General features: G+C 33.7%; 1 protein-coding gene across 2 annotated transcripts in view; it reads right to left on the bottom strand.

Annotated features, from left to right (window-relative positions):
• LOC126878688 (synaptojanin-1) overlaps positions 1–13449 on the bottom strand; it is a 55715-nt gene that overhangs the window by 4336 nt on the left and 37930 nt on the right. For both annotated transcript variants that reach the window (XM_050641549.1, XM_050641550.1), the window contains 5 exons: positions 11466–11954; positions 8672–9255; positions 8364–8609; positions 8176–8305; positions 1991–2209 (listed from right to left, as the gene is read on the bottom strand). In XM_050641549.1, the coding sequence (XP_050497506.1) occupies positions 1991–2209; positions 8176–8305; positions 8364–8609; positions 8672–9255; positions 11466–11954 (1668 nt within the window). The remainder of the gene's footprint in view (positions 1–1990; positions 2210–8175; positions 8306–8363; positions 8610–8671; positions 9256–11465; positions 11955–13449) is intronic.

A 13449-nucleotide genomic window follows, 5' to 3' on the forward strand; every position in this document is an offset into this window, starting at 1 on the left:
AATCATCATTTTTCAAAATATTCTACAATTTTGGTTATGTGTATAAATGACATTGATAAGGTAATAGATGTAGTCACGTACATACTTTTAAATTCAATATTGATATAAACAAATTACGGATTTTTAAACTGGGAAAAGCTATCCTGGCCAAAGATGCTTCTAGAAAATTTTTATGTTTTTGTGGATATGTCAAAAATTACCAAGAATACGAATATCGAAAAATAATTTCAAGATTTTTAATTACGGCGATGTTATTAAAAAAAATAAGTTTTAAACAAATTACACCAATTTTCAAACGCCATTTTGGAAGGGTGTCTAATTGAGATTTTGATTTGTCAATACATTTATCGAAAATATACATAAAAGCAAAACAAATGAGACCTTAAAAACTTGTATAATCTATCGACAACAACCGCGTTTTTGCAATTGAAAAAATGGTAATTTTTTATAAACAAATTAAATATCTCATAAACTACTCAATATTTATCGATAAATTTTTTTTTCAATTTATAGTGATATTATAGCGCAACTTTTTCTGTGAAACAAAATATTTTATAGAGCTTATTTATATTGCAAATAATATTTTTTTGGAAATTTGTTTTTCAATTTTGATTTACAATTATTTATATAAATTAAGGGCCAAATTTAATTTAGTAAGTCTCATATAAAAGACTGTTTATTCGTCTTTGCAGAAAAAATTGTAAAATCCTTAATAAAAACACGAATTACCGCAGCAGTTAAAAAAGTAAATTTTGTGCAAAAATTACCCATTTTTAATTATTTAAACAACGATCCCCTCATATGAATCATATACTTCCTTGAAAATATCTTTTGTTTGGACCTAAACTTTGATAAAAAATTTATTCCAACCTGTACGGAATTACATTTTGATTTACATGTAGTGTAATTTTATTTGATCGGTCTACTGAAGTGGAAGCGAGAATGCAGAACTTAAAGAACAGACGATCGCCAGGTACTGATGTAATACCGAACGAACTGCTGAAATACGGCGGTCAGTCTCAGCGGCAGGCATGTCTCACAACATTGTTTAACAAAATTTTAGACAGAGCAGAGATACCACAAGATTTTCACACCAGTATCACAATACCGATTTTTAAGAAAGGACAAAGAACATGTCCGGACAACTACAGAGGAATAACTCTCTTAAATACGACAATAAAGTTATTCACAGGCATACTCAAGGATAAATTGGAGTCACAGTTAAAGAACAGAGAAGAACAGCAAGGATTCAGAAAAGACAGGTCGACGACGGACGCAATATCTGTCATGAAACAAGTGAAAGAGAAGTCGATAGAATATAACAAACCCGCATATATTTTCTTCATAGACTTGCATCAGACGTGTTATGACCTATGGTATTGAATCAAGAGAAGCCATCAATAAAACCAACAGCATGCTACGAACAGCCGAAATGAAGACACTAAGAGCAATAGCAGGGAAGACCAGAAGGGATAGAATACGAAACAACATCATCAGGGAACAATGTGACGTGCAAGATGTAGTAAGATGGGGTAGGCAAAGACGAACAGAATGGTTCAGTCATGTAAAAAGAATGGAGGAGTACAGACTACCAAGCATTGCACGAGAAGGAAAACCAGCTGGCAAGCGTCCACAGGGGAGACCACCAAAAAGATGGAGAGATAGCTGGCAGTCTATCTCTCAAGAAATACTTCAACGTCGGAATTAACAGATCGACAGAACTACAACAAGTATAAGAACAAGAAGTTAACTGCATGTTTTATTTGTCCCTTCCAAGACTCACTGTTCACTTTTTCAATTAAGATAAGACGAACTTACACTTGAATGACTAAGCTAGACGAAGTCTTAAACAATCGGTATAACATCCAACGTAATGTGGTAGTTTGAATGTTACACAATCTAATTTAGTAACTGTGAACATTTTGTACCAGAAAATGTCATTGAAAGTCGCCTAGAATAGTTAGATACTCTAAATAAAAATTTGACTAACTTGACATTGGAGGACTTGGCAATGGTGGAGCAGAAGACACATAATTGTTTGTATTATTAGTTGGAGAAATCGTCGCAGGAGGTCTAACCGGCATATGGATGACTCCCGCTTTTGGAGGTGCTCGTCTTGGAGATGATTGTGTTGATTTTACTACTGGTGGAGGAGGTCTACTTGGTGGAGCTGTGCGAGGTACTTTATTCACTTCTGGAATGCCTAAACCTAAAAAAAAAAATAGTTATTTATGTACCAAGTCAGTAAAGTGACTCTTTATCGAACGAGTCTGATATTACGAGAAGAGCGAGCGTAGCGAGCGAGACGAGTTCGGTAAGGAGTCTTTACTGACGTGGTGCATACAAAATTTTATCGCCAACATATATTTTTTAAATTTAATGTCGTCCGAACCACTGGGGTTAAAAAGGACAACAATGGAAAATACATATTAAAAATAAAAAGAGATTGTAATATTAAGTAAATACTTATGTACCGGGTGTCCCAATAAGAATGGCTCTCGGCCATATCTCAGGAACCGTTTATAGTAGAGCTTTGAAATAAAAAATTTTATAACAAAAGTTGCCTCAGGAAAAGCCTGGAAATTTTTTTCATAATTGTGGGTCCACCGCTAGAGGGCGTAATTGAATATCAAAAATAAAAAAATCTAAATTTTACAAAATTTTCCTAATGAAGGGGCACTGGAAATCCGATTATTGTATTCTTCATCAAATTCTGCGCATATTTGATTTAACAAGTTTAACTCTACCTTTGCAAATAAGAGGTGGGGGTGAGTGGGAACCTTGTTATAAAAAAATGGCTGTAAGTCCGGTTCTGCTAAATCAAATTTTGAAAACTGTGTCTTATTAAAGACAGATCTTTTTCTTCAATGTAAGCGTGATAATTGTGAAGCATCCTAAGAAGTAATAAGCCAGCTGGGAGGCGTTATTTAATTTTTTTCAGAAATCTAGTTTACTTTGGAAAATAATCAATATAAGTATGCATTTTTAATCATACTTTATAAAATTAGATTAAATTAGCAATAGAATAGCGAAAACCGCATGTCGATACCTTTTTTCTATCTCAAGATATCTCGAGAAACGTGGAAATTTTATACATAACTGTTACTATCACCGGTAAACTAAGTTAATGAAAAGTAGTGTGCTGTGGAAAAAAACAAAATAACATTTTCCAGATGTCAACGTATAAAAATATAATTAATTAAAACAACAATATAAAGAGAAACAATACTATTAAAATTAAATATAACACAGAACAAAAAGAACTACTTAGTGACGACCTAAATATTGAAATTGTTGCCCATCATACACTACTCTAGAATACATTATCCAGAGAATACTAAACGCCATTCAAAGCATATCGAGAGCAGAAATTGAGACTGCTGTTCAATCTACTCTTGAAAGAGTAAATGTTTGCAACGAAAATGATGGGCAAAAATTTGAACGTTTATGTCATCACTAAATAGTTGTTTTCATTTCTTTGTAATAGGGCTTTTCAACGCTTCTTATTTGTTTCGAGCCTCTGTCATATGCCGTATAATCCGTGTATAATATTAATATACGAGATATGAACGAGGCTCGAAACAAATGAGAAGCGTTGAAAAGACCTAATATACGTTGACAGCTGGAAAATGTTTCTTTGTTGTTTCCATAGCACACTACTTTTAATGAATTTCGTTTACCGGTGACAGTAACAGTTGTTTTTAAATTTACACGTTTTGTAAGATATCTCGAGATAGAAAAAAGGTATTCAGGTAACATGTGGTTTTCGCTATTCTGTTGCTAATTTTGTCTAATTTTGTAATATGGTATTAAAAATGCATGTTTGTATTTAATATTTTCCAAAGAAAACTAGATTTCTGAAAAAAAATTAAATAACGCCTCCCAGCTGGCTTATTACTTATTAGGATGGTTCAAAATTATCACGCTTACATTTAAGAAAAAGATCTGTCTTCAACAAGACCCAGTTTTCAAAATTTGATTTAGCAGAACCGGACTTACAGCCATTTTTTCATAACAAGGTTCCCACTCACCCCCACCTCTTATTTGCAAAGGTAGAGTTAAACTTGTTAAATCAAATATGCGCAGAATTTGATGAAGAATACAATAATCGGATTTCCAGTGCCCCTTCATTAGGAAAATTTTGTAAAATTTAGATTTTTTTATTTTTGATATTCAATTACGCCCTCTAGCGGTGGACCCATAATTATGAAAATAATTTCCAGGCTTTTCCTGAGGCAACTTTTGTTATAAATTTTTTTATTTCAAAGCTCTACTATTAACGGTTCCTGAGATATGGCCGAGAGCCATTCTTATTGGGCCACCCGGTACTAACAAAAAGTATACCTGAAAAATGTGTGATACAATTAAATGTCTTTTATTCCTATTTCCGTTAAAAACTGTATGATATTGTTGATATTTTTGTATTGTCTCTAAGAAGCTCAGATATGTCCCTGGGAAGGTTTAGTTTACTTCTCGTTGGCTGGTATATTTGACAATCGGTTAAGACATGTTTTATTGATATAAAATAATATTTGCCAACATAATTTGATATTGGTTTTAACACTTACTACTTGCAATTTACAATTTAAGAACTTTTTAAATTTTAGACGTCATAATTTCATGACAGTGATGACAGATAACTTGCAAGATGGCCGCTTTCGATTTTTAATCGATAGTTATCAATATTGAATAATTACTAAATCGGTACAGTTTTAATTTATTTTATATGAATATACATTACAAAATACTACAAAATTTCACTTTTTGACATAAATTTAATTGATAATATCGCAAATTGCGTACAATATTTTTAATAATTAAAGTAAACAAATTGCAAGTCCACTCAAATACTCGCCATTCGATTGCTGCCATTGACCACTTACATTCAATCTCGGTTAATTTGATTAATCGCGACAGGTAAAGTAAAATTCTTCTTTCAGTATAATAAAGTGTTACTTTACTGCCGCAAATGAGGGCAAATGAGTACAATAATGAATTACTTTAGCGACGGTTGGCGATAAAATATTTTTAATACTACTCGTGAATTTAAGGTACCAGTACCTTCAATTTCTGGACGAAAATGTATTGTATAAAAAGAAGGTTAGTGAAAGCCAAAAGAGAAAGATAAAAAACAGAAATTGTAATGTATTGGCCAGGTTTTTCTACCAGACATTGCAGAAATTGTAGAAAACAACATCACTGTATGACGAAGAGAAAATATAGTAAATTAAAAATATTAACCCTTCGTTTCAAGCTGATCATTCTATAGCTTCGTTTCTATATTCTTCACATTTCATTGCGCTGAGTTTTTGGGTATTGGGATGAACTCAGATATTAGCCATTCTTTCGGAATTTTCCCAGTATAGTAAATTTCGTTAAATAATTTTACTAGTATGTCAATGTGATTCTCTGTTAGTAGTTTTAAGATTTCTGTAGGTATTTCATCTGGTCCTATGGGCTTATCATTTTTTATACGTTTTAGTGCTTTTTCAGTTTCCCCTTTGGTAATTGTAGGTCCATTTCTACCTCTTGGTTCTATTGCCTCCATTCTTTCGTCTTGAAATAGCTCTATTAAATATACTTCCCATCTATTTATTTTCTCTGCACTTTCAATTATTATTTTGTTGTTTTTGTCCATTCTTTCCTCTTTTTTTGTATATTCCAGTTGTTTCTTTACTTTTGCTGTATATGTTAAAGCTGTCATGTTATTTTTCTAATCTTTCTATTTATGCACATTTTTCTGATAACCACACCTCCTTCGCTTCTTTGATTTTTTGTTTGTTTTATTTACGTTTTTATTCTTTTATTTCCTTCTTTCCGATATCAATGACTTTATTGTATTCTGTGTTATCCACTGTTTGCTTTTAGGGGATATATCGCCCTCCAGTTGTTGTATGATGTTTCTCAGGATTTTCTCTAGCTCTCTCCATTTTCCTGTAGCGTTAAGTGGTCCTTGTCTTTTCACTTTCTGGGCTTTCTTCTGTACTTGTTCTTTAATCTGTTAGCAGAGATCAGCTTCTTTTAGTCTTCTTAGATTAATTCTACAGCGTATTTCAAACGTGCGATGCAGTGTACAAGGATAACCCCATTCAAACTAAATGAGAATGTTCTTGACAACGTTGCCGCTCTTTTGTATATTCTTTGGACTGGTAGTTTGTACCATGTGTTCTTGATAATGAGTTCGTTGTCCTTACAAAACTTAGCTAGCGTATCTCCTCTCTCATTTCTTTTTTCTGTGTTTCAGTAAGAACTGTGGTATCTGATTTTATTTGTTTTACTTCTGCTATGATTTGAATTGATTTCCCACCCTTGGACATTCCAAGTGTTTATATTCAACGTCCTTGTTCGTTTTCTACGTCGTCTTCTTTTTTCCCACCCATGTACCGAGGATGAATTTTAGAATTTTTTGCAGTGTTTTTTGAACGTGTAGAGGACCAGGCCATACGCCCCCATCCCTACCAAGAGAACCAGGATTTTCTGTTGAGAGTTTACTTCCTTAGCCAATGTGGTCCAGATTTAGGTGCTGGACTCTCCTCTTCACCCTGTACGTCATTAATGTCCATAATGTTGCCAATTTATAATACAAAAGGTATTTCAAAAAGGTATGTCATAAATTAAATCACGCATTCCAAGGACAAAAATAAATTGATTGAATCCAACTTACCTTAGTACAAAAGTGAACACAAAAAAAGTTACAGCCCTTTGAAGTTACAAAATGAAAATCGATTTTTTTTCATATATCGAAATCTCTTAGAGATCTTTCATTGAAAATGGACATGTGGCATTCTTATGGCAGCAACATCATAAAAAATTAAAGTGAAATTCGTGCACCCCATAAAAATTTTATGGGGGTTTTGCTCCCTTAAACCCCCCCAAACTTTTGTGTACGTTCCAATTAAATTATTATTGTGGCACCATTAGTTAAACACAATGTTTTTAAAACTTTTTTGCCTTTTAGTATTTTTTCGATAAGCCAGTGTTTATCGAGATATTTTGAATATTTGTCGAATCCACCACATATCTGTATATGGTTAAGTACCTATGATATACCTGTTAATAATCTGAAAATTTATTTATAAGAAAATTATACGTAATTTACATTTTTAGGTATATTTTGAAGAAGAAGCCACATCTCGATAAAAGCTGACTTATCAAAAAAAGACTAAGAGGCAAAAAAGTTTTAAAAAGACTGTCTTTACCTAATGGTACCACAATAATAGTTTAATTGGAACGTACACGAACATTTGGGGGGTTTAAAGGAACAAAACCCCCATAGAATTTTTATGTAAACATATTAAAAAAGAAGCCGCATCTCGATAAAAATTGGCTTATCGAAAAAATACTAAGAGGCAAAAAAGTTTTAAAAACGTTGTGTTTAACTAATGGTACCACAATAATGAATTAATTGGAACGTACACAAAAGTTTGTAGGGGTTTAAGAGAGCAAAACCGCCATAAAATTTTTATGGGGTGCACAAATTTTACTTTAATTTTTTTTAAGATGTTGCTGCCATAAGAATGCCACATGTCCATTTTCAATGAAAAATCTCTAAGAGATTTCGATATATGAAAAAAAATCGATTTTCATTTTGTAACTTCAAAGAGCTGTAACTTTTTTTGTGTACACTTTTGTACTAAGGTAAGTTGGATTCAATCAATTTATTTTTGTCCCCGGAATGCGTGATTTAATTTATGACATACCTTTTTAAAACACCCTGTACAACAAAAGTGAGAAATTTGTATCAATATTAATAATGTTGCAAAATTGCAACAGAGATATGTACTGATCCGAAACACACAAAAAAATACCAAAAAGAAAATATATCATTATAAAAACCTTGTATTTCTAGCTGTAAAAATTGAAAACTTGAGGTTTTTTATAATTTATTACACAAAACCCATAACAGAATATACACAAAACCACGAGTTGTCTTTCCGGTTATAAAGAATATATTAGACAAGGCCAATTTATTTGGTTGCACATATTTCAATAAAAAGTAGTTAGTTGGAGAATCACGGAAGTTATTATAAATATATGTAAGAGATATCTTAAAGTAACAATGAAACACCAATTTGTTGCAAACTTGCAACATAATGCAACGAAGGGCAATAATAAAAGTAAAACTGAATAATAACAGCTACGGATAATAACATAAAAAATTGTTATATTACTTACAGTTATAATCAGACTGGCTTGGTGAAGTGTATAATGGAATGGTATTACTTGTACACAGATCTATTTCTTCTTTTGCCAGATCCACCCAGTTTGGTGTCTTCAACGAAAGAGTAAAGTCAATGCCGTTTACCTGAAACATACAAATATTAATAAGGTTATCGTTTCAGATAACAAATGTATGTACTAACATTTAGTTCACCCTTTGTTTTCTTTAAGGCTTCTAAAACAACTTGCCCGTCTCTGAATGTGATCCACATAGTATCTGACACGAATCTAACTAGAATAATTTCTCCCAACTGCGAGAATTCTTCTAACAGAACTGTCATCATAGTTGAATCAAATCCAATGAAGCCGCCATTTTCAGAAGCGTTTTCAAAATTTACAATTATTGTAGAATCAGGAGGGCCCATATCAGCAATGACCTCATAAAATACCTAAAAACATAAATATAATAAAAATAAATACAGTTTTATGGACAATAAAGTTTTTACATTACCTTCTGTCGCATTTGCTCGTTAATATTCCTAACCTCGATATCAACCATCGCAATTACAGGTCTATGATCGCTCTGCTTAAGTTCAGCCCTGCCGTAAAAAACTAATACACCTGGTGACTCCTGTGGTGCTCCATTCACATCAGGATTCAGAGCTCTCCTCTTCCAGAGGACCCTATCAGTCCAGGCAGGAGCCCTACACTTCTCGCTTGTATCGTAATCATCGCTAAACAGATCATACTTGTATGTGGGAGCAAAATTAATATCTCCTTCAATAAAGTTCTTGAACACGTTCCCATCTGCTTGTTGCTTCTTTAGTTGGTCATTATCTAGTACTGTGTCAAAATCTCCCTGTCTAACGAGTTCTTTAAGTTCTTCTTTATCCATGTCTACTCGGTAGTTAAAATCGCCACACCAAAACAAATATTCGTGACTGTTCAAAGATCTGTTCATCGGGAATGTTATTTTCCTAGTTATTTCGTTATAATCAGCGTTTCTCTCATTTACTTGAGACTGACCTGCTGCAAAATGAGCACATACAAATGCCATAGATGTGGCATAGAAAACCATTCTTATTGCTGCGGCACCTAAAAGTAAACTATATATTGTAAGGAAGAAAAGATAGGAAGAACAAAAAAGAAAATAATAAATTAGATGAAGTAATACAAATGCTAACATGGAATGGAAGAGGATGCTACAAAGAAGGGAAATTTAAACAAATGGTACTTCTTCTTCTTTTATATAGGCAGTACTGCCTGTTTTTCTTCAACGGTGCCTTTCATTCTGCCCCTAAGTTGTCATTCCATATTTTCCTTGGGCGTCCTATACTTCTCCTGCCTAACGGTGACTTGTCCCTGGCTATTCTTACTATCCTTCCTTGATTCAGACATCCTGCTTATGTGCTCATTCCACTCTTCTTTTCTGTTCTTTACCCAGGGATTTATATTGTCTACCCCACATATGCGTCTGATTTCCTCACTTCTTACCCTATCATGTAGTCCTTTTCCAGCAATCCTTCTTAAGATCTTCATTTCGTTCGTTTCCAGATGTCTTCGTGTTTTGCTTGTGTCTGGTCTTGTTTCGACCATGTAAGTCATAACTCGCTAATAACTGACTTATATATTCGGGCATTTGTGCCCATCTTGGATGTTTGTTTTTCCAAATTGTGTCGTTTAGGTATCCGGCCGTTCTACTGGCTTTAATTATTTGGTCTTTTACCTCTTGTCTTCTTCGTGAATTGTAAGTTTTTTGAATTCACTCTTGTCTTCTTCGCTTCGGCATCCATCTGGCTTGCAAATTTTAGAAGCCATGGAGGTGTTACCAAGGAAATGGACCAATAAGTTTTCAATTTAAAAATCTTTTAGTAATATTTTAATATTTTTAAATATTAATAATATTGCTATTAGGATTGAAAACTACTTCATCTTTCAATTGCCAGATGACGCTAGTCACCTAGTCCATTCACGTCAGTTGCACGTCCATCCACTTGAAGTATGGAGAAGCAGGCCTAGGTTCTCTCCGATGAGACTCCAACAAGAGTCGAAAATCGTCGATTCAGAGGGCTGGACTGCTCTCCGTATTTTAAGTGAAAAATAAGATTGTTTTGCCTTCGCATTGCAACTGAATAAAAATGGCATTTTTATTTTATTTCTTTAATTTCTGTTTGCTCATCCGATTCTAATCATGGTGTCCAGTTCTTCGTGATTAGCTGTTTGATAGAGGTTTTTCAGGTAAGCTGTCCATGTATTTGTATCAATATGTTTTACTTCTATCAATTCCTTCATCTCTGCTCTTTGACCTCTTATCATTTTCCACATTTCCTTTTGCATCCCATAAAAGTCGTGCTCCATCTCTTTTGAAAATGCTTCCCAATGTTCTGTTTTCTTCCTTCTTACTATTGAGTTTAATTCATTTCGTACTCTTTTATATTCTTCATATGTTTGTCTCGTTCTTTTAGACTTGTATTCTAGGTAGATTTTATTTTTTTCTTGACATTTTATTTTTATTTCTTCACAGAACCATGGTAGTCTCCTTTTCTTTCGTATATGTTTACTTATCTTACGTTCTTCACGTGCTTTCGTTGCTGCCATTTTGATATTATCTCTCAAATGGTACTTGAATTTAGAAAATATAACTTTCAGATCGTAGCATTACCAGAAACGAAGTAATTAGAGAATGACAACATCACCAAGAAGAAGTACACGAAGCAATCAAAAGATTAAAAAATAGAAAATCACAAGGTCCGGACAATATACCAAATGAATTAATTACATACGGGGTACAAAAATAATGGAAGAGATAAGAAAATTATGCAACAAAATTGAAAACAACATGACATTTTCATCAGTACATAAACAACTGATGAAAATCAACTGAGAATATTTGAGCGCAAAATACTAAGTAAGATATTTGGACCAAAACAATGCAGCGATGGTTCGTGGAGAATTAAAATGAACCACGAGCTGGATGAACTAATGCAGAGCGCAGATATTGTTAGATTTGTAAAGTCTCTAAGACTAAACTGGCTTGGTCACTTAGAAAGAATGCTAGATAATCGAGCTGTGAAAGTAATCCATAGATGGAAGCTTCAAGGAAATAGAACAAGAGGAACACCCCGTAAAAGATGGATAGACGACGTAGAGGGGGATCTTAAAACCATGAATATCAGGCAGTGGCGAAGGAAAGTATCCGACAGGGCGGAATGAAAGAACATTGTTAAGCAGGCCAAGTCTCACAAAGGGTTGTAGCGCCATAAAAAGAAGAACTGTTTAGAGAAATAAAGCTATAGAAAACTTACCTTTATTGCCAGTGTGTCCTCCTAGCCCAGTTTTGACAGAATCAACAGCAACATCTCGGATGTAAGGTACATGTTCAGGTCTTACAAAAACATATAAGCATACACCGACAAGCTGTTGATAAGTCAGCAAAACATAAGGCCTGTCTCTAGATAGTACTTTCTGTAACTCCGCAGCCCAGGCTTTAGCGTTCTCCGAGCTAGAGTTAACGATGTTAGCAGCGTTTAAATCTACTATTTCCTCGAAACCTATAGCGTAAATGTCGACTGGAATTGACTTGTGTGCGTCTGTATATCCGATGTCAACCAGGCTCCCTTGGCATTTGGTATGTGGGTCTAACAACCAGTCCGAGAGTTGGATGTCTTTGAAAACTACACTACGAAAATGTTTTCCTCCATTTACGTTGTATGTGCCTGCCCCTACGCGAATAGGTACAGCTTCGGTGTACTCAGTATAGCGTTTACACATTTCTCGCAGTACATGATTAGGAGCTAGAAATAAATACAGGTTAGAGTAAGAAGAATTAGAAACAACTCGCTATAGAAAAAAAAAAAGAAAACTGTGAATAAAACTCCCCAAGTACTTTTTCTCAGAGGCTTCTTTCAGTGCGTCACAGCTTTTTGATTTCTTTCTAACGCATTAAATTGGAAGTGACAGAAAAAATGTACGTCTGCGATTATACTCATACACTAAGCACCAAAATTAACGTACCACGTTAAAAATGGGACATATTTGATGTCTCGTATTTCCTAAACCTGTTGATTTGAGTGATTTTTTTATATGTTATAGCAGTATTCTTCAAGAATATATGTGTAATAATATTGTTGCTAAACAGATAAGTGTCATTGTATACCGGGTGTAACAATGATAGTTTGTTTTTTTCTCAAAGTTTGGAACACGTTCCGAGCGAACACGAAATTCTTCGTTTCCAAGATAAGGGATGTTGAATTTTTTCTTACAAACTAATGATTTATTTATTGCTCTAAAACCGGATGAGATATGCAAATGAAATTTGGTAGGTTTTAAGAGGTAGTTATTGCGCATTTTTGGCATACAATTAATAATTTTATATTCACCATTGGCGTGCATACGGGTCATATTACCCGGTCATATTACCCGTATGCACGCCAATGGTGAATATAAAATTCTTAATTGTATACCAAAAAATGCGCAATAACTACCTCTTAAAACCTACAAAATTTAATTTGCATATCGCAACCGGTTTTAGAGCAATAAATAAATCGTCAGTTTGTAAGAAAAAATTCAACATCCCGTATCTCGGAAACGAAGCATTTGCGGACATGTTTACAAAACAAACGGTCATTATTTTTTCATGCAGAATTACTCCTTAAAGTTTGTCGCACTTATTTAGAAACACCTAGTACCTAACTTTTTTATTATCCAACATAAGCTAATGAATCAAAAAGCACAATGTTAAGAAAGCATAAGGCTACAGTATACTTTTAATTTCAATATTTTATATACGCCAGAATATTCCACAGGATGTTCCAAACTTTGAGGAAAAAACACACTATCATTGTTACATCCGGTATACAATGACACTTATCTGTTTAACAAAAATATTATTACATCAATATTCTTGAAGAATAAAGCTATAACATATTAAAAAATCACTAAAATCGGACAACCGGCTTAGGATATACAAGACATCAAAAATGTCCCATTTTTAAGATGGTGCGTTAATTTTGGTGCTTAGTGTATATAAAATTTATTCTAGTTGTTGATAGATGGCGCTATAATAAAAAATAGCTATTTGTATAACAAGGGACCAAAGTGCTACTTTTCCTCCCGAGAATGAAGTTTACTGTCCGACGCGTAGCGGAGAGCAGTAATCATTCAAGGGAGGAAAAGACACTTTACTCTTATGTTATACATGATTTTTCCACCTCCCTCAAATAACAAGTCATTTTTCATTTCTAAATAATTTATTTATGTCATCATCATTCTCTTTGCCTTATCCCTATG

This window comes from Diabrotica virgifera, chromosome 10, assembly GCF_917563875.1.
Source record: "Diabrotica virgifera virgifera chromosome 10, PGI_DIABVI_V3a".
Classification (NCBI taxonomy): Eukaryota; Metazoa; Arthropoda; class Insecta; order Coleoptera; family Chrysomelidae; genus Diabrotica; species Diabrotica virgifera.